Source organism: Salvia splendens, chromosome 7 (genome assembly GCF_004379255.2).
Source record: "Salvia splendens isolate huo1 chromosome 7, SspV2, whole genome shotgun sequence".
Taxonomy (NCBI): domain Eukaryota; kingdom Viridiplantae; phylum Streptophyta; class Magnoliopsida; order Lamiales; family Lamiaceae; genus Salvia; species Salvia splendens.
The window spans coordinates 11,738,190-11,756,358 of record NC_056038.1 but is presented as its reverse complement, the minus strand read 5'-3'; the positions used below and the strand labels follow the sequence as shown (position 1 = coordinate 11,756,358).

The 18,169-nt window shown below is 38.6% G+C and overlaps 3 protein-coding genes and 1 long non-coding RNA gene across 8 annotated transcripts; 2 read left to right on the top strand and 2 right to left on the bottom strand.

Annotated features, from left to right (window-relative positions):
• The first annotated feature begins 715 nt into the window (after nucleotides 1-715).
• Nucleotides 716-5,237, top strand: LOC121810403 (ARF guanine-nucleotide exchange factor GNL2-like). The gene is made up of 3 exons (XM_042211179.1): nucleotides 716-1,535; nucleotides 1,621-2,087; nucleotides 2,162-5,237. Exons 1-3 carry the CDS (start codon nucleotides 990-992, stop codon nucleotides 5,235-5,237), a joined length of 4,089 nt encoding a protein of 1,362 aa, XP_042067113.1. The 5' UTR covers nucleotides 716-989.
• A 3,475-nt stretch (nucleotides 5,238-8,712) lies between these two features.
• On the top strand, nucleotides 8,713-12,091 carry LOC121811004 (methyltransferase-like protein 23). 5 transcript variants are annotated; one of them, XM_042211752.1, is made up of 10 exons: nucleotides 8,744-8,850; nucleotides 9,218-9,324; nucleotides 9,431-9,531; nucleotides 10,166-10,294; nucleotides 10,390-10,494; nucleotides 10,573-10,659; nucleotides 11,277-11,327; nucleotides 11,395-11,488; nucleotides 11,578-11,662; nucleotides 11,763-12,091. In XM_042211752.1, the coding sequence occupies exons 3-10, from the start codon at nucleotides 9,457-9,459 to the stop codon at nucleotides 11,920-11,922; spliced, it is 786 nt and encodes a 261-aa protein (XP_042067686.1). In that variant the 5' UTR covers nucleotides 8,744-8,850; nucleotides 9,218-9,324; nucleotides 9,431-9,456; the 3' UTR covers nucleotides 11,923-12,091. The 5 variants fall into 5 exon arrangements, with proteins under 5 accessions (XP_042067685.1, XP_042067688.1, XP_042067686.1 ...); XM_042211751.1 differs by lacking the exon at nucleotides 9,218-9,324 and having other exon boundaries at nucleotides 8,713-8,850; XM_042211754.1 differs by lacking the exon at nucleotides 9,218-9,324 and having other exon boundaries at nucleotides 8,738-8,850; nucleotides 9,468-9,531.
• On the bottom strand, nucleotides 11,490-11,889 carry LOC121811006. Its single transcript, XR_006052496.1, has 2 exons — nucleotides 11,754-11,889; nucleotides 11,490-11,647 (listed from the first exon to the last, which is right to left on the bottom strand). It is a non-coding gene; the product is annotated as an uncharacterized LOC121811006 (long non-coding RNA).
• Nucleotides 12,092-15,215: 3,124 nt separating the features above from the next.
• On the bottom strand, nucleotides 15,216-17,818 carry LOC121811003. The gene is made up of 2 exons (XM_042211749.1): nucleotides 15,430-17,818; nucleotides 15,216-15,339 (listed from the first exon to the last, which is right to left on the bottom strand). The coding sequence occupies exon 1, from the start codon at nucleotides 16,943-16,945 to the stop codon at nucleotides 15,668-15,670; it is 1,278 nt and encodes a 425-aa protein (XP_042067683.1). The 5' UTR covers nucleotides 16,946-17,818; the 3' UTR covers nucleotides 15,216-15,339; nucleotides 15,430-15,667.
• Between the last annotated feature and the right edge of the window lie 351 nt (nucleotides 17,819-18,169).

The window sequence follows — 18,169 nt, the reverse complement described above, 5'->3', positions numbered from 1 at the left end:
AGCGCTTTTGATCTATTATCATCTACTCTAGTTCTACAATTTATTCGTATATAAATATGGTTACTGACGATTAATGAATGAAAATAGTAAATGATTTTTTTGTTTGTAAATGATTAAATTTATCAACATACTTGGGTCGCAGAGTAAATTTTAACCAATGAACAGTGTCATCTATCAGTGAATGTCATGCGTAAATCGTTATTAGCGCCTTTACCGACGGCCTTGTCCGCTATACTCCCTCCGTTTCTATTCTCTTTTCTTTTTGTTCTATTTTTTAAAAATAGAAACTTTTCATATTTGAAAATCAATCTCATCATCCATTAATACTAATTTCACTATTTTAACTTAGAAAATGGGAGAAGTATATCATGGTTTTTTACTAGTTTTTCTCACAGTAATTCATTCTTATTATAAATTTAAATTTATTGTTTGTTTGATTGTTTTTTTCCTAATTATTATAACTATTTTCAATAAATTAATATTGAACAAAGAAACGATAAGAATCAACAATAATAATTCGATGTCAAATACAGTTAGTAGGGACTAGGGAGATAAAATTCACTTGAAAGATCTTGTCGAGTGGAATTAAGTTGGAATCAAACATAGGAGGAGATAATAAAATAGAATATATCCAAAATTATTTATTTTAGGATCGAAAAAATCGCACATCAATCTCCATAACAGAAGAGAGAACATATATGATATATTTAGCATTAGAATTATTCAAATACTTGTCCAAACTTTCAATCGATTTAACCTCTTTTCCAGCATCTACGATCCGCTATTTCGTACGGCCACAATTCCAAATAAAGCCACTAAAATTTACCGGTATGCCCTCCTCCAATACACAGGTCCAAAAAAATTATGCATCAATGTCACTTAACACTTGAAGAACACATCCTAATTAACTAACATAACAGATTTTTGAACATTCAATCCCCCCCAAAAAAAATAAAAAAAAAATCATTGTGCTGAGTGAGTAAAGAGTGATGGAAGATGATGGAAACAAGACATACATGACAAAATCAAGACGAAAAGACCTTGGCCTCTCCTGCATGCTAAACGCGGAGGTCGGAGCTGTCCTCGCAGTGATCCGCCGGCCACCCGACTCGAACTACCACCAGCCCGACGATGGCTGCGACACTTCCATATCGCAATCTCTGAAATCCCTCCGAGCCATGCTCTTCAAGCCTCAGCAGGAATGGCGAACGATCGACCCATCCGTGTACATGTCCCCGTTCCTGGATGTGATACAGAGCGACGACATCCCTGCTTCTGCCACCGCGGCCGCCCTCCAGTCCGTCCTCAAGATCCTCCGCCTAGGCATATTCGACGAGAAGACTCTGGGCGGAAAGGAGGCCATGAATGCGGCCGTCAACGCCATCACCAGCTGCCGCCTCGAGAAAACTAATCCCATCACGGAAGACGCCGTCATGATGCGGATCCTGCAGGCCCTCACTGCCGTCATGAGGCACCGCGCCTCGATCCTGCTAACCGACCACTCGACATGCACCCTCGTCAACACATGCTTTCAGGTATCCGGTTCAAACTATCCCACATCAGAGAATCAGAAAATGTGCAAGCATATTCCACATTCTTTATCAAACTTCGGGCGTGCAGGTAGTTCAACAGACGGCCAACCGTGTGGATCTGCTGCAACGGTGCGCTCGGTACACGATGCATGAGCTGATCCAGATCATATTCTCCAGAATGCCAGATATCGAGGTGAAGGACTGGGAGAATTCTGAGTCGGACACGGAGGACAACGACCTCGACTCCGGCTATGGCATCAGCTCGGCAGTGGACATCTTCCACTTCCTCTGCTCTCTCCTCAACGTCGTCGACATGATGGACACGGACATGGTCTCATACCAAACCAGCGACGAGAACACTCAGGTCTTCGCCCTCTACCTCATCAACTCCGCCATAGAACTCAGCGGGGACAGCATCGGCAAGCACCCCAAGCTCCTCAGAATGATCCAAGACGACCTCTTCCATCATCTCATCCACTACGGCATCTCCTCCACCCCTCTCGTACTCTCCATGATCTCGAGCACCGTTCTCAACCTCTACCACTTTCTCCGCAGGTGCATTCCCATTCCTGCTAGTTCCACTTCATTCATTCCTTCCTAACCAACCTTCTTCTTTTGTCTTGTCACAGTTCTGTGCGTCTCCAGCTCGAGGCCTTCTTCTCCTTCGTCCTCTTCAAGGTCGCCGCTCCAGGGAGCTCCCTCCAGCTCCAGGAGGTCGCTATTGAGGCCATCATCAACTTCTGCAGGCAGCCCAACTTCTCAATGGAGGCCTATGTAAACTACGACTCAGACACCAGCTTTAGGAACGTGTTCGAGGAAACAGGCAAGCTTCTCTGCAAGTATGCCTTCCCAACAGGTACCTACCTGACAAGCACTCAGATTCAGTCTTTTGAAGGGTTGTCCGTTATTCTTCACTACATTGCTGATAACATCGATAGAGAAGACGACACTAGCCCCTCTGGACCATATCCGGTCGAGATCACCGAATTCAGGCCTTTCTGGGAGGACAAAGTGAGAGGGGCCGATGTCGAGGCCTGGATCGAATTTCTGAGGTTCAGGAAGGTGCAGAAGAGGAAGATACTCATTGCAGGGAGTCATTTCAATAGAGATGAGAAGAAGGGATTGGATTACCTCAAGAAATCCGGGCTCACTTCCGATCCACCAGACCCCAAAGCCTTTGCCTATTTCTTCCGATACACACCTAAACTCAACAAGACCATGATCGGAGACTATCTCGGTGATCCTGATGCATTCAATGTCCAAGTCCTGAGAGAATTCACACACACATTTGAGTTCAGTGGAATGCATCTCGACAGCTCTCTTCGGACTTACCTTGAGAGCTTCAGATTGCCGGGGGAGTCTCAGAAGATCCAGAGAGTCGTGGAGGCCTTCTCTGAGCGGTTTTACGAGCAGCAGTCGTCGGATCTGTTCGCAAGCAAAGATGCTGTTATGATCTTCTGCTACTCGATCATCATGCTCAACACGGATCAGCATAACCCGCAGGTGAAGAAGAAAATGTCAGAGGAGGATTTCATAAAGAACAATAGATCAATCAATGGAGGAAACGATCTCCCTCGAGAATACCTCTCCGAGCTTTTCCAGTCGATTGCAACTAACGCAATCAAGATGGATGATACCAACATTGTTGTGGAAATGAATCCCAACAGATGGATCCAGCTCATAAACCGATCCAAGATTGTCCAACCATTTATAATGTGCGATTTTGATCGGAGATTGGGGCGGGACATGTTCGCCTCCATTGCCGGCCCATCCGTTGCAACGGTTGCAGCAGTGTTCGAACATTCTGATGAAGAGGAAATGCTCCAAGATTGCATCGAGTCGTTGTTCTCGATTGCAAGAATATCTCAGTATGGATTGGAAGACACTTTGGATGAGCTTATTTGCTCTTTCAGCAAATTCACCACATTGTTGAACCCTTACGCCTCCGCGGAAGAGACCCTTTACGCCTTCAGCCACGACATGAAGCCCAAGATGGCCATTCTGGCGGTTTTCACCATCGTGAACGCGTTCAAGGACTCCATCAGAGGCGGGTGGAGAACCATCATCGAGTGCTTGTTGAAGCTCAAGAGGCTGAAGCTGCTCCCACAGTCGATCATGGAGCCTGAAATGGCTCCCAAATCACCGGCTACCAAACCAGACTCCGCTATCGTTATTCCTAGCAATGACCCCAAGTACTCTAAGAAACGACAGGCCTCCGGCATAACTGCGAAGTTTCTCACCTTCATGTCGATGGAGAATGTGGAAGAATCTCTAAATCAAGGGATGAATGAATTCGAGCAAAACATTAGCATCATTCAGCAATGTCAGATCGGAAGCATCTTCAGCACTAGTTCAAATTTGCCTGAAGAGTCTCTATTGAATCTAGGGCGCTGCATCATATTCGCTGCAGCCGGAAAAGGGCAGAAGTTCAGCACCCCGGTGGAGGAGGAGGAGACGGTTTCATTTTGCTGGGAGCTTATCAGCTCCATGGCTCTGGCCAATCGGCATAGAGTGTCGACGTTCTGGCCATACTACCACGATTACTTGCTGGAAGTCACACAGTTTCCTTTGTTTTCACCAATTCCTTTCTCTGAGAAGGCGATAGTATCCCTGATGAAGATGTGCCTGAAGCTCATGGCGTCGGATAACTTCGTGGATGGAGCAGAGGAGCTGATTTTCAAGTCGTTCAACTTGATGTGGAGGATGGAAAAGGAGATCTTGGAAACCTGTTGTGAGTTCTTGCTGCAAGCTGCAAGCAAGATCATTACTGATTATCCCAACAAAATGCAGACACAGCTTGGGTGGATGTCGGTTCTGCATTTGTTGTCTGTGACGGGACGACACCCTGAAACGTACGATCAGGGTGTGGAGACCCTCATCTACCTGATGACGGATCAGAATCACATAACACGCACCAACTACACCTACTGCATTGACTGCGCCTTCGCCTTCGTGGCGCTCAGGAACAGCCAAGTAGACAAGAACATCAAGATCATGGATATGCTGGCCGAATCAGCCAGTTTGTTAGTTGAGTGGTACAAAGGCGGATACTCGGATCCGGGGAGTGGCACGGGTGTGGGAAACAATGGAAATAGCCTCTCGGTCGAGGAGAGCTCGAGGATCTACAACCCCATCAGCTTCTTCCAGAGGCTCGGGGAGTCTCTCAAGAAGACCAGCCTGGCTAGGCGCGAGGAGGTAAGGAACCACGCGGTTCTATCACTTCAGAGAAGCTTCTTGCTTGCTGAGGACCTCTTGTTCACTCCCACGAGCTGCATCAACTCCTTCTACAACATCATCTTCGCCATGGTCGACGACTTACACGAGAAGATGCTGCAGTACTCCAGACGGGACAATGCCGAGAGGGAAACAAGAAGCATGGAAGGCACGCTGAAGCTCTCGATGGAGGTGCTGACGCATCTCTACTTGCATTTCATGAAGCCGATTTCTGAGAGCAATAATTTTAGGACGTTTTGGCTTGGAATCCTTCGGAGAATGGATACGTGCATGAAGGCCGACTTAGGAGAGTATGGGGAATCAAAGCTGCCGAATATAATTCCTGAGTTGCTGAAGAATATGGTGATGACTATGAAAGAAGAAGATGTTTTGAAGATCTCAGAAGAAGATGATTTGTGGGATATAACATTTGTTCAGATACAATGGATAGCTCCATCTCTCACGGATGAACTGTTTCCTGAGGGAGTATAGAACAGTGAATATTAGTTACACACTCCATATTGTAACACTAAATCATTGCTTGTTTCAATCAATAATTATCACACAAAATTAAAATACTTGTTCAAAGCATCAACACAAGAAAATTTGATATGAAAAAAACCCTCTAAAACTTCAACCATCCTAATATATCTCTTAATACATCAATAAAAAATAAGCACCCTTTACAAAAAAAAAAATAACAGACTTGGTTATCTACACCTGCATATAAACAGATGAAAGATAGGTAACAACATCAATTTCTTTCTACAAAAAAATTGTTAAATCAACAAGCACAAAATTACTTCAACTGTAATCACTACAAAATTGGTTCAAGTGGATTCAGTTAAGCAAAAAAATTATTATATCATCCATAGACGTCTCCAGCCAATTAAATCAACCAAGCAGAAAAATTTCCTTAAAGCTAAAGATTATAAACAAATCAAGCAGATTCAAGCACACTAAAATTAACCAAACAAAATATTCTCACTCTCTATTTTAACACTTCGCCTCTCACTGCCAAACGAAAAAACTCACCAAATCTCTCTTTGTAAAACTAAGGAATTCAAACTTCCACCATACTTCTCTTTCAAGAACTCTGAATAAATTTGATAACTTATCAAACATTACTCGTTTCTAATAAGCACATCTCCTAAACAAATCTCATTTGACGTGAAATTAGACAAAAATTGCGAAGTTTTTACCTTTTGTAGCTTGTATTTGTGGATTCCTTTTTATCTAGGACGTTGTAAGTCTTCTATTAGTGATTTCTGTCTAACGTTTTCAGCACTTCTAAAAGAGAGTCAGTTTTCTGTAGCGAAAAAATTGCAGAGAAATTGTTTTGGAAATGGAATATGAAAGTTGTTTTGAACGTGTTTTTTCTGGGAATAATTAGTCTTTTATTTTATTTTCGTAGTATCTATATTTTTTATTAGTGTATTAGACATTTCTAAGCGCATCCACATCCGTGCTCTTGCCAACGAGCACGAATGTGGGTCCGGACCCACTTTACTCCCTGCTCTTAGGCAAGAGCACAACACCCACATCCGTGCTCTTCCGCAAGGACAAACTCAAGGGTACCACCATTCTATTATTCAATTTAAATAAAAACATTTCCGCGATATTAAAATGCATTAAAATTACCCGGAATAATATTAAAAATTATAAAAAAAATAAAAATTACATAATTAAAATTCTAAAAATTAAAAATTACATAATTAAAATCCTAAAAATTGAGATTGAGAGAGTTGTTTGGTATAGTGTCATTTTTTGTGTTTGAAATGAGAGTATTTATAGATGAAAGTATGAATTTTGGGGTAAAAATAATGAAAAAATAAATTAAAAGTGTGGAAAAAATTGATATATTTTATTAGCAAGTGGGAAAATATTTTTTTTTATTAAATCTGAATTTTTCAGATTTTTTTGATTTTTTAAAAAAATAATAATAAAAATGATAAACCAACGAGCTAATCAGAGCATGTCACGTCGACGCCTCGTGCTCTTGCCGTTGGCACGGACGTGCTCTATGCATAGAGCAGCGCCCTGCCGTCGGCAAGAGTACAACGGCGGACAGGGCTTGTCCTTGCCGACGGCAAGAGCACGTCCGTCGGCAAGGACACCACTGTGGATGCTCTAATGGTACACTGTAACCAAAAATGGAATTGGTTTTGGAATACTATTGGAGTAATGTCTAATTTCTGTTAGTGTATTAGACATCTCTAATGGTATACTACAACCAAAAATAAGATTGGTTTTGGAAATGGGTGACAAATCGTGCATGTTAGGTTGTTATCTGGTTAACCTGTTAACGACTCGACCCAATAAGGGCAAACATGAACACGATCTGTTAAGAAAATCTCAAACTCAAACACGAACCGACCTGCTACCCTCAAACCCGAACACGACAGAATCTGACACGAACTCCTTAACGACACGAACCACATTGGGTCAACACGACACGATAACAACACGTACATGACAAGACACTATAACAATACAACCTGATAACACAGTTAGAACCTAATAACACGGTAAGATTCTGATAACAACTATTTGTGATTAACAAAAGTTATAAAACCTTAATCTGATCATTAAGAGTCTAATTAAAAACTTAAAATTTGATTACACAATTTGATCTGATGAACAATAACATCAATAGATTCATAGGAACAAAATCCAACAATAATATATCATTTTTAAAATACTAAAAATTAATAATATTATATCTTAATGGATTACACGAACCCGATACGAACCCCGACCGGAAAATTTCATTTTCTTAACTGGTCGACCCAATAAGGACACAAACTCAATATTTTTGTGCGGATTTCTGTCGTATTATCGTGTCATGCCAAAAATTGCGAGAGTTTTGGAGTACTATTGGAGTAGTGTCTATTTTTAGTGTATTAGACCATTTTCTATAGTACACTAAAACCAAAAATGAGATTGGTTTTGGAGTACTATTGGAAAATCAATCACATTTTCGGCTTTTTAAATGAATAATATCTATCTTTAAGTTTACACTAAGTCAAAATCAAAAACTATTTCAGATTTTGTGAGTAAATAAAGCATAATATAGAGAATATTCTTTTAAGTTTGAGTTTGACGTAAATGATTGGAGTAAAACCATATTTGATGTGATATTTACACTAAAATGTGTTTGAGTTTAGTATAAATAGTTGTAGATACTCTAAGGAGATGAAGCAATATTTTATGAAAGTTAAAATTTAAGTTGTTTTTTTCTTTTTTAATACAAATATTCATTTGTCAATTTTGTACAAGTACATTACAAAATGTTATAGGTGATCCTTACCAAATCTCCAAATTATAGATCGCAATAAATAATTACATACATAGGAGGCAAAATGGGTAGCGGGTAATGGGTAATTCCCATTGCGATTCGTTATCTACCGGGTATCGGGTACCTGCTACCTGACGATAACAGGAAACAGGGCGGGATCGAGTAGTGTATTTTAGAGTTTTGTGGGTATACCCGATAATACTCGTTATTATTAGTATTAGCCATATATCATCTTTTAATATTCCATCCGTTCTATATTAACTGAGGCGTTTCAAATAGTTAAGTGGGGAAAAAATGTACGTAGTTAAATAATAATAGCCATATACATACTCGTTTTGAAAAATTAAAAATAAATAGTAATATTAGAGAAAAAATAAAGTAAGAAAAGTAATAATGTAGAGAAGAGTATTTATATTATTATTTTTTCAAAATGAGTGAAGAAAATGAAACATCTCGCGGAACATTGGGAGAATAAGATTATTATTTTAAAAATAGAGGTGTTTCATTTTCTTCACTCATTTTAAAAATTGCATAACTAGCATAAAATAAGATTATTAATTAAATAAATCAATTGAAGTTATATAAGATTATTATTTTAAAAATTGCTTTAAGCATGAATTTAAATAATAATATAAGTTGAATTTTAGCATAAAATAAGATTATTAATTACGCTGTTTGAATAGTCATGAGAGACAAATAATAAAAGAAATTTTCAAAATTTTCCTTGGAGCTGAAAAGGAACAGTAGCTCCGCCGAGGTGCCAGTCTGCCCGTCCCGACGCCCAACTACGTGCCGCCCTGTCAGCAGGTGAGGTTTCGATTTTAAGAGCTCGCTCTATTGCTTCTTCAAAATTGGAATTGGAATTGGAATTGGATATTTCCATTTCATAGAATATTGGGATTTATGATGGGGTTGGAAAATTTTGAATTATTGTGCCTGTTTATATAGTAGTATTATGCTTCTTCTTTGTTCAAGCATGAAATTGTGATGTACTAGGACACAGCCGAAGGTGTTCCATCTCTTGAAACTGTGATTTGGTATAAGTTTTGATATGATGAATAGCACCAGCATGATATCTCAAATATAAACAAACTAATGATTATCCCAAATCGTTGTTGTGACATACTCTTATTTCATTCCATTGATTTCACTATCTATTCGTTCTCTATTTTAGGTGTTACTACCCACATTCAGTACAAGTTTCACGGTGATGGCATGACTCACATTATGAAGATTACCTAAAACTTCATCGGCTATAAAATTAACAATCTGTTTGATCTAGTGAGAATAATGCTTTCAGTCAGAACTATGACTCATATTTACTCGAATGATCGAATCTGTCAATATCAACTAACTGTATTTGGACAACATGTACATAAACTCGCAGCTTTCTGCTACATTAAGACCATTTCCATGGCTTCCAGATCCCAGAGTAACGGACACAGCTTCTGCTTGGAGCCCGAATTCAAACAAGAAGAGGGAAATAAGGTAATAGAACTAACATTTCCTATTTCTTTTTTTTTGTTGAAACTTGACTTCGAAGTTTTCAAAATCAGTACCTTTTTCCTTTTCAATTGCCGTATAGAATTATTGATTAATGGCTACTGTTTGAGTTAATAGTACTACTCCCTCCGTCCCGCACTACTCGCACGTATTTCCTTTTTGGGCGTCCCAAGTTACTTGCACTATTTCCATTTTTAGTAAAAATTTTCACCTATAGCCGTCATTTTTTACTTTCCTATACATTCATTCCTTAATCTCCGTGCCGAAAAGGAAATGAGCGAGTAGCTCGGGACGGAGGGAGTATTTGTTTTTGTTTTTTCTACGGTGGAATCGCCAAGCCTTACTCTGTCATTAGGATGATGAGAACAGATACTATATATTTTTTATTATATCCTGAAGATTCAGCATAATTTTGCACCCTTAAAATGTGATTGTTGCCGTGTCTTCTTGATATTACATTGAAAAGCTACGTTCTGTTTGAATTCAAAACAATTGATTTTGTTATATTTTTTTACTTCATTAATGTAGGTAAAGTGAATAATTAAGAACTCAAAGCTTCATGAAATGTTTGTTTATCTATGTAAAGCTAAATTTACATTCTTGGCTGTTCTTCCTTCAGTCCCCAGGCATTGAGAAGGATGATGAAATTGAAGATTCAGTTGAATCATCCCCTAATCGAGACATGACCACATATTCTCAGCATTACTTCGGAAGTATCAAAGATGGTTTCTCCATCAGCATCATTGAGGTACTAATCCCTTGCTCTAATAAGAGGAAGTGGCGAGTGTGCCTTGTGTTTTGGGATTTTCTGATATTCATTCTACTGTGTTGCTTTCCTATTAGAATATGAAAGAAGAGTATGGACTATTTGTGTGGCCTTCAAGTGTGATTTTGGCCGAGTACGTTTGGCAACAGAAATCACGGTTTTCTGGGGTTAATGTTGTTGAGGTGAGGTGAGATTCGATGGTTATTACTACAGTCGGCCTATTTCCTGGTTTTACTTAAATCTCATTTTCGCTAAAACAGCTGGGTGCTGGAACTTCATTGCCTGGACTAATTGCTTCTAAAGTGGGCGCGGATGTCACACTGACTGATGACCTTAGCAAAGCAGAGGTCGTATTTTCTTGAGCAACGTCCTGAATACATGTGGGTTCGTATTTCATGCTGGAAACCTTTGTGATTGGTAATGGTTATAGATAAGGCTGCAATGCTTTAGGTCATTTGCCATCTGTGTGTCACAGTTTTGGTGTTAAGTAATTGCTTAAACTTGGAATTCCACTATTGATGTTCAAGATGAAAAAATAACTTTGGGCGGGTTATCCTTAGCTTTACATATAGATTTTGTAGTGTTTTATATGGATGAGTTCAAGAACTTCTTCTGTTTTTATATTTCTTGATCAGTGGAATTGAGAACTTTAGAGTTGGATTGATTGATGATGTAAAATTGACAGATGTTTAATTTTGTTGAGCCATCATCATGAGTTTCTGGTATAGATTTTATGTTGGAATAATCACAGTTGAAATCGGTTAGCTAGCAACGGTTTAGTATTTTGTTGCAGAAATTTTTTTTGAACTTGAGTTGGGGTTTTTCGTCTGTTTAATATGTAGATCTGAGTTCAAGAAAGACTTCTGTTTTTATATTTCTCAGTTAGTGAAATTGTGAGAACTCCTCTTAGTGTTGGAAATTATTTTTCAGCCTAATCTTGATTCTGCTCTTTCACTGCCTATAGGTTTTGAGTAACATGAGACGTGTTTGCAACATAAATGACATCAAATGCAAGGTATGCATCACTGTCTTGTTGGTTTCATGTGATAACATATTTTTTATCTGGCTTTGATGAAGTGTAGGTTATGGGAGTGACGTGGGGCGTATTTGAATCTCCGATCTTCACTCTGCATCCTAAAATCATTCTTGGAGCTGATGTGCTCTACGACACAAGTGGTAAGATTGAAGAACTCTTCCATTTCATCTATACATAATTCATCGAATCTAATTACATTTTTTTTAATCATGTTGTTTGCACTTCACAGGCTTCGATGATCTATTTTTGACTGTAACATTTTTGCTCCAGAAATGCCCAGATTCGGTTTTCATCACCACCTATCACAACAGAAGGTACTTCTTCAAACACCATTTGTCACTTCACTCCACAAAAATTGATTTTTTTTCAAACAAGAAAATGAGATAGCAGTTGTGACTCAACAACCTTTTTTAGTGGGCATCACCTTATTGAGTTCTTGATGGAGAAATGGCGTCTGAAGTGTACAAAGCTGCTCGACGGCTTCTCCTCCTTCCTGCCTCCTCACAAGGCGTCGAAGCTGAGTGGAGACATTCAGTTGGCTGAGATTGTTTTGGATGAAACGAGTCTCCGGTGACCAACAATTTCCGCATGGTTATATGAGCCTGTGTCTCTTCTGCTCATTGGCTGTGGCGCGGTTGAGGATCAAACAACTAGTGACTATGAGTATCTTACACTGTCCAGATCCTCTATTGGATCGATATATCTAAGAATTTTGCAAATTTGATTAAAGAAAATTCAAGATATTGCCTGCGTAGAAAACAAGAAGTTCCAAATGAGAAGATGTCTTGAATCTGTTCAAAGCGATAGTACAAACTAGATAATGGTCTCTATGATGACATAAGCAAATCATAAACAAAGGTTACTTGCCTAATAGTTTGTCTGGTTTAAGGTCTTTTAAGAAAGAGAGAGGATAAGATGCACAAGTATTTTTAAATGCTTAAATTTTTAGTAGTAAAAACATAAAAACTCTTATGATTAAAATAGACAACTATACTCAATCTAATCACTGACGAATTCAAGTTCTTGTTTGGGTACTTCAAATTTTGTTTTTTCAAACTCCAAACCCATTAGCTTTCACCAAAGCCACCACTACTGTTGAAGTTGTGCAGCTAGGACAAGTAATCCAGAATTTCATTGAGGCTGAAATTAAATCCTGTACATACCAAATTATTTTAAAGTTCAACAGCAGATCCATACATAATTTTAGTACAAGAGGAGTTGCATATTAGGAAATACAAATTTCACAATATGCAGTATATTGCAAATTCAGTATAGACCTCACCAAAGCTTCACAAACCACGCGAAACTTTGCTTCTGAATAAATACCAGTCAAGTCGACTGAACAACGGAAGCTTCTCAAAACCACCAAATGTTATAGAGTAAAAAGTGAACAGTTAGTACTATAAAGATAATCGGAAGGTGCTACAAAATTCAAATGAGAATCCTTGTGTGTGAAGATATGCATACAGTGAGCCAATGGACTGCCAAACAAATGAAGGGCGTACTTGACTTAAGTTCTAAATTAGGGTCTAGCTCGCCTTCAGTAGCGAAGCGACTGCGTCCTGAAATAAGCTGACAACCAAAAGATACTACACTTGGTATAAATATAAATAATACTACTATTAATTTTGACCTTAACAGTATCATTTAAGTCATGCACTTCTCTTTAACATTCACTAGAAGGTGACCGGCATGCATCTTGATTTAACCATGTTCCAACCATGCAACGAGATAAAAGAAGGTTTAAGATTTATTAGACAGGCAAGACAGCCCAAAGCTTACAGAGTAGAAGCTACGTGAAGAGTGGTGCAGTTTAAGGCGAACCCTAGACTTTATGGAACGAATATTAAGGGCAATACCTTCCATATACCAATCTTCATTGTATCCTAATGTTTACGAGTATCAATTATGTTATCCAAAATCCATATAATATAATAGAGTATAACTGAAGTATAATATTATATGAAAAAGCTGATTAGGGAAAACATAAAAGAGAAAAAGTTGACATTTCCTTGAGCCCAACAGCATAAAGAAAGAGGTTAATATGGTAAAACCTTATGCTTGTCCGAAATCTTCCAAATATGAAAATATGAAATACAAAATATAAAATAACTGCGACATTCTTAGAGACAAAAGAGTTGTAAAATACTTAAAACTTTATACCATGTTCACCTTAATGAATAATGGTGGATTAGTGAGATTTATCCAACTCTGTCCAATGTTTGCTTCTTTATGTTAAATGGATGAACAAGAACAACCAAAGACTGATGATTAATGTGGCTTTGAGTGATTGAAAACCTTAACGAGGTGAGGTATCAGTTATCCATCTCTTCCTGAATGCATCAAAGTATACTCAGAATTTATTTATCTAGTCACATCCAACATCTTATCAGTTTACTGATCAGGATAGATAACATAACTGAGTATTTTTATCTTTATTACTAGGATTTCTTCAATCCTACCCCTTTCAAATAGGAAATCAACCAAGCAAGTTCCCAAACTTCCAATCCATCTTAGGTAAGATTGGATTAGCCTATGCTATCTAATTCATATACCCTCAATAGTAAACGCGCCCTAGGTGATCTTTACACCAATTACAAATCCTGGCAAGTAACACACCTAAACAGAAGAAGATAAGAACTGAAGTTTCTTGTAAAGAGGGCACATGCACAAGTTAAAGCAAGATAAGTAATTGTTAGTGTAGGAATGCGGTTGTAAGAGGCTCCATATAAAAGTTGAGTGAGTGAATGAAGCCAAACTGATGGCATACAGCAGACATGACCGAAATATCAGTGGAGAAAACATCTTTGTTATAATGCTTAAAAAGGAGACATAAATGCAAATCTAAAGAGTTTTTCAAGTAAGCGTTCCGTACCTAGGGGTCAATTCATATGCTGACTTGCGAAACCAACATTTCCATTTACATTCCGAGTCATGCGGTTGGTTGACCATCCACCAAACCTAAAAAGTAATTTAATATCAGAACATTTAGTTGAAATAACTTCAGAATCAAGAACTTAAACATTATGAATACCTAGAAACGTTGACACAGCAGTAAATGCTTGATCCCTGCTATGATCAGATTCTATAGGAATTGGAAGCTGCATAAGTAAGATAAACAGAAAATAATGGTCTGAAATTCAAACTGTAAACTTTTTAAATACGTAAAGTGACTGCAATTAATATTAAGAAGCTTAAGTTTCCAATGAAGCTAGACTATAATCATTCATAACCATAAGCCACAGTTTTGTAAATAAACGAACTATGCCCTAACTTTCTTTAAAATGAACGTAATCTGCAAAACATTTGAAACTCAGTTCAACCATGGGCTATACGGCCATCTCTCCACAGGAAAGGACTGTTGCATACATTGTGCCTGAACTGATTAGATGCAACACAGAATCCTTGCTAGTAGTGAATGCTACGTTAGACAGAATTCAGATCATTGCATCACCAAGCAAATAAAAGGAGGAAGATTTTTCAGATGCATCATGATTTTAATGAGAACCCTAGTGCTAAGTAAGGTAAACATCATACAAGACATGAAGACAAGCAAATCACGACTTTGTGCTGCTTAGATAATGATTTATGAAATACTCTTAAATGTGCTACAAAAGAATTTTTTTTACCAGAATTAACAACTACATAAGGACCTTCGCACCATCAAGTAAAAGAAAGATGGGTAAACTGATTAAATGCAATGATGAACTAAAGCAGTCTTCTCACAGAAACATCCAGCAAGTGCAAGCTAGGCAAATTGTCTTCTGAGAGCAAAATTTAAACATATAAGGACTAGCAACTCATATGGTGCTAAATATAAGAAGAAACAGAGAGGAAAGAAAAGAAGACTTAGTTACGCAATTGCAATTGGTTAACCGTGTTGTTTATAATAAATTCCAACCAATATTGGTGGTGAAGGTACATGAACTTGTCTATTGCATCACAGAATCCCACCCTTTGTGTTGACGACTAACAAATTATTCCTGCAAAACTGTTCTAGAATTTCTCACTTGGCTGTAAATTACAGGATAAAGGAAAAAAAATTATAAGTTGGGATAATGCTAATTATACAACAGCGCACCCTAATTCAAGGCATTCTTCTGATCTGATAGTTGCCGATGATGGGCTCTCCCAATTAAAGAAAGCCCTGGAGTAGTTTGGTCCTCCTATCTTGGAATTGAACTTTAAGATATCTATGCTGGTTCCAAAGGCCATGAACAGGAGAAATTAAAGGACACGAAGGTGGAAAATATCATGGCTTTCGATCCAGCAGGGACCACTTCAGTCAACTGGGGAAGCAAGAACATTCTGTCTCTATGTCATTCTTCAAATGCATGGGTACATATTGTCTCTAGTAACAATGGCCAGTCCTCGCCAAGTTGCTGTGGATTCAGCTCCATAGCCACTCTAAATTCCTGCAACGAAATTTTGTGGAGGACTTTCTGTTCTTGCATCTGATACTTATCTGCACCATTATTCAGCATCTGATTCGGATGTGTCCTGCCATTTGGCATTTGATGCTGATGACCAGGTTTGACACCATTATCTAGCTTCACTGGAGTGGGGCTCTTGTTGGAACTATTCATTGTCGATTCATGCCCCGAACTAGCTCCGGCAAGTTCAATGCAAGACCTAATTAATCCCTTGATATAAGAATCTAACCCATGGTTCAGTACGTTGGCACAGTCCACTGACACTCCTTTTAGACCCTGTGCTAAAGCAATGTTCTCCACCCGGTCACTCAATACATGACTGTCCAACAAAGTGTTGTCATCAAACGTTCCAATAGATCTACAGCTACTTGCAGAAGGTAGAGCTCTGCAAGCTCCACCGATGCTAACTGTACACAAAGGAACACCAAGGGGTGCTTGAAGTACACTCCTTGAAGAAGCCTCTTTCCTACCATGGTTACCTACCAATTCCATCTGCTCCTTGCTATGTACACCTCTCAGGCTGTCTGGTGATTTCCTCACTGCCGGCAATTTAGCAGAGTGGGAAGCCATGTTTTCTCTTTCATCCTCTGCTTCTTGCACCGATATCCCACTACCAGGTAGTTTCAGATCCCCATTCTCCAATATAGGCTGAGTGGTAGCAGCCACCAGAGGAGGAAAACTAGTCTTTCCATTTGGTCCAAGAGTGCTTCGACGGTCCCCACCTCTCCTATCACGGAAACCAGATCTTGTTTTCTTTGGTGAAATTGGGAGTATGTCATCTCCATTTGACAAACCTGGTGAACCAGAAGCCGGAGCCTTGACAATGTGGGACCCATTTTGCTGGTAACCATCAGAACGAATCTCCTGGATACCGACATGCATACCATGTTTCGAAGCATCATTCTTATGACACGCCGGAGGCAGAGACTTTGCACAACAGGCATTTCTAAGTATTGAACGAATAAGCTGATTGTGAAGTGAAAAGTTCTCCCGTCCAAGAACTCTCAGACATAGTTTGTCAAAATCAACCTTACTCAGTTTCAAATTCAAGAATTTCTGTAAGTAATAAAAGTACTGATTGGATCCTTCAGGCCCAAGTTTCTTTACTATCTGAGTTTTCAACTCAACGAGATTGATCCGCGAATGCTGATGAGGCGGTTGCATCTCTCTTTTCTCCTCTTTCACCACACTAAAAATCCATAAAACCAAAAATACAAGCTACCACAGCGACGATACAGAACAGTGGAGTAAATTAGGGCCATTATACTCCATCTCCCAATAACCCGTTGATAAACATGCACCTTTCTAGTAGCCCAAAAAATGTTAAATCAAACCCATCTCGAACAAGAACAATTGGAGGGTGAGTGATATCATACCATGAGATCTCAATTTTCAATTAAAACCGACCCTCCCTCCAAAAAACCCAGATTTCAGATACTTCGTATTCTTCAGCTTGGACCCAAATTCTATACTATGATACAAAGAAAACCCTTTATTGACCTATATCTCAAAATCAAATTAAGATACCTCCCTGCAACTCTAAGTAAACAACCAGAATTTAACAATATCCTCAAATCCCACCACACACAAAATGCCACTCTCTCAATTGAAGATTCAAGCTTGAATTTTCAAGTTCAAGTTCAGATTTTTATTCTCGAATTTGAACTTCAAAAATAATGAATCAAAAGAAAGTAAAGATTCAAACTTGAAGAATAAATGAGCTCACATAAACCAGAATATCAATGGGCTGACCTTATTGGAGCTCCCACAATTGAGATTCAGGACGAAAAATTATCATCACAACAATAATACTCTCAGCTTTATTTTTCTTTCTTCTTTTTCGTTTCACACTTCCCATCTGAAACCCATGTAGTTTCTCCTGCCATTGCTTCTTATCTCTACAAAAACTTTCCTTCACATTTCTCTGTATTTTACGATCCTTATTTTCCCCACAGAAAATTTCCTGAATCAAAAAATTGAAGACCCCTTTTCTTTGTTTTTTCTCTCTGATCGTGGTTCGCTCCGATGCACGGTCTCTCTCCTCCTTTCTTTCTCGTATTCTAATTGATTAGGAGGTAAATTAAATTGTGTAATTTGGATTAGAAGGTAAATTAAATTGTGTAATTTGGATTAGAAGGTAAATTAAATTGTGTAATTTCGCTAAGTGTACAACAATTTGTGCATAAAGAATGACATAAAGAATGAGTTCAATTTGTTAGGCCATCCACAACGCTGTCTCTATACCGTCTCTTAAACCGTCTCTTAACTACTATTTGAGCACTATTTGAGGGCCCCACTGTCCTTTTTTCCTCCATCTCTTAACTAAGAGACGGAACCTGCAACGCTCCGTCTCTTAACCGTCTCTATACCGTCTCTTAATTACTATTC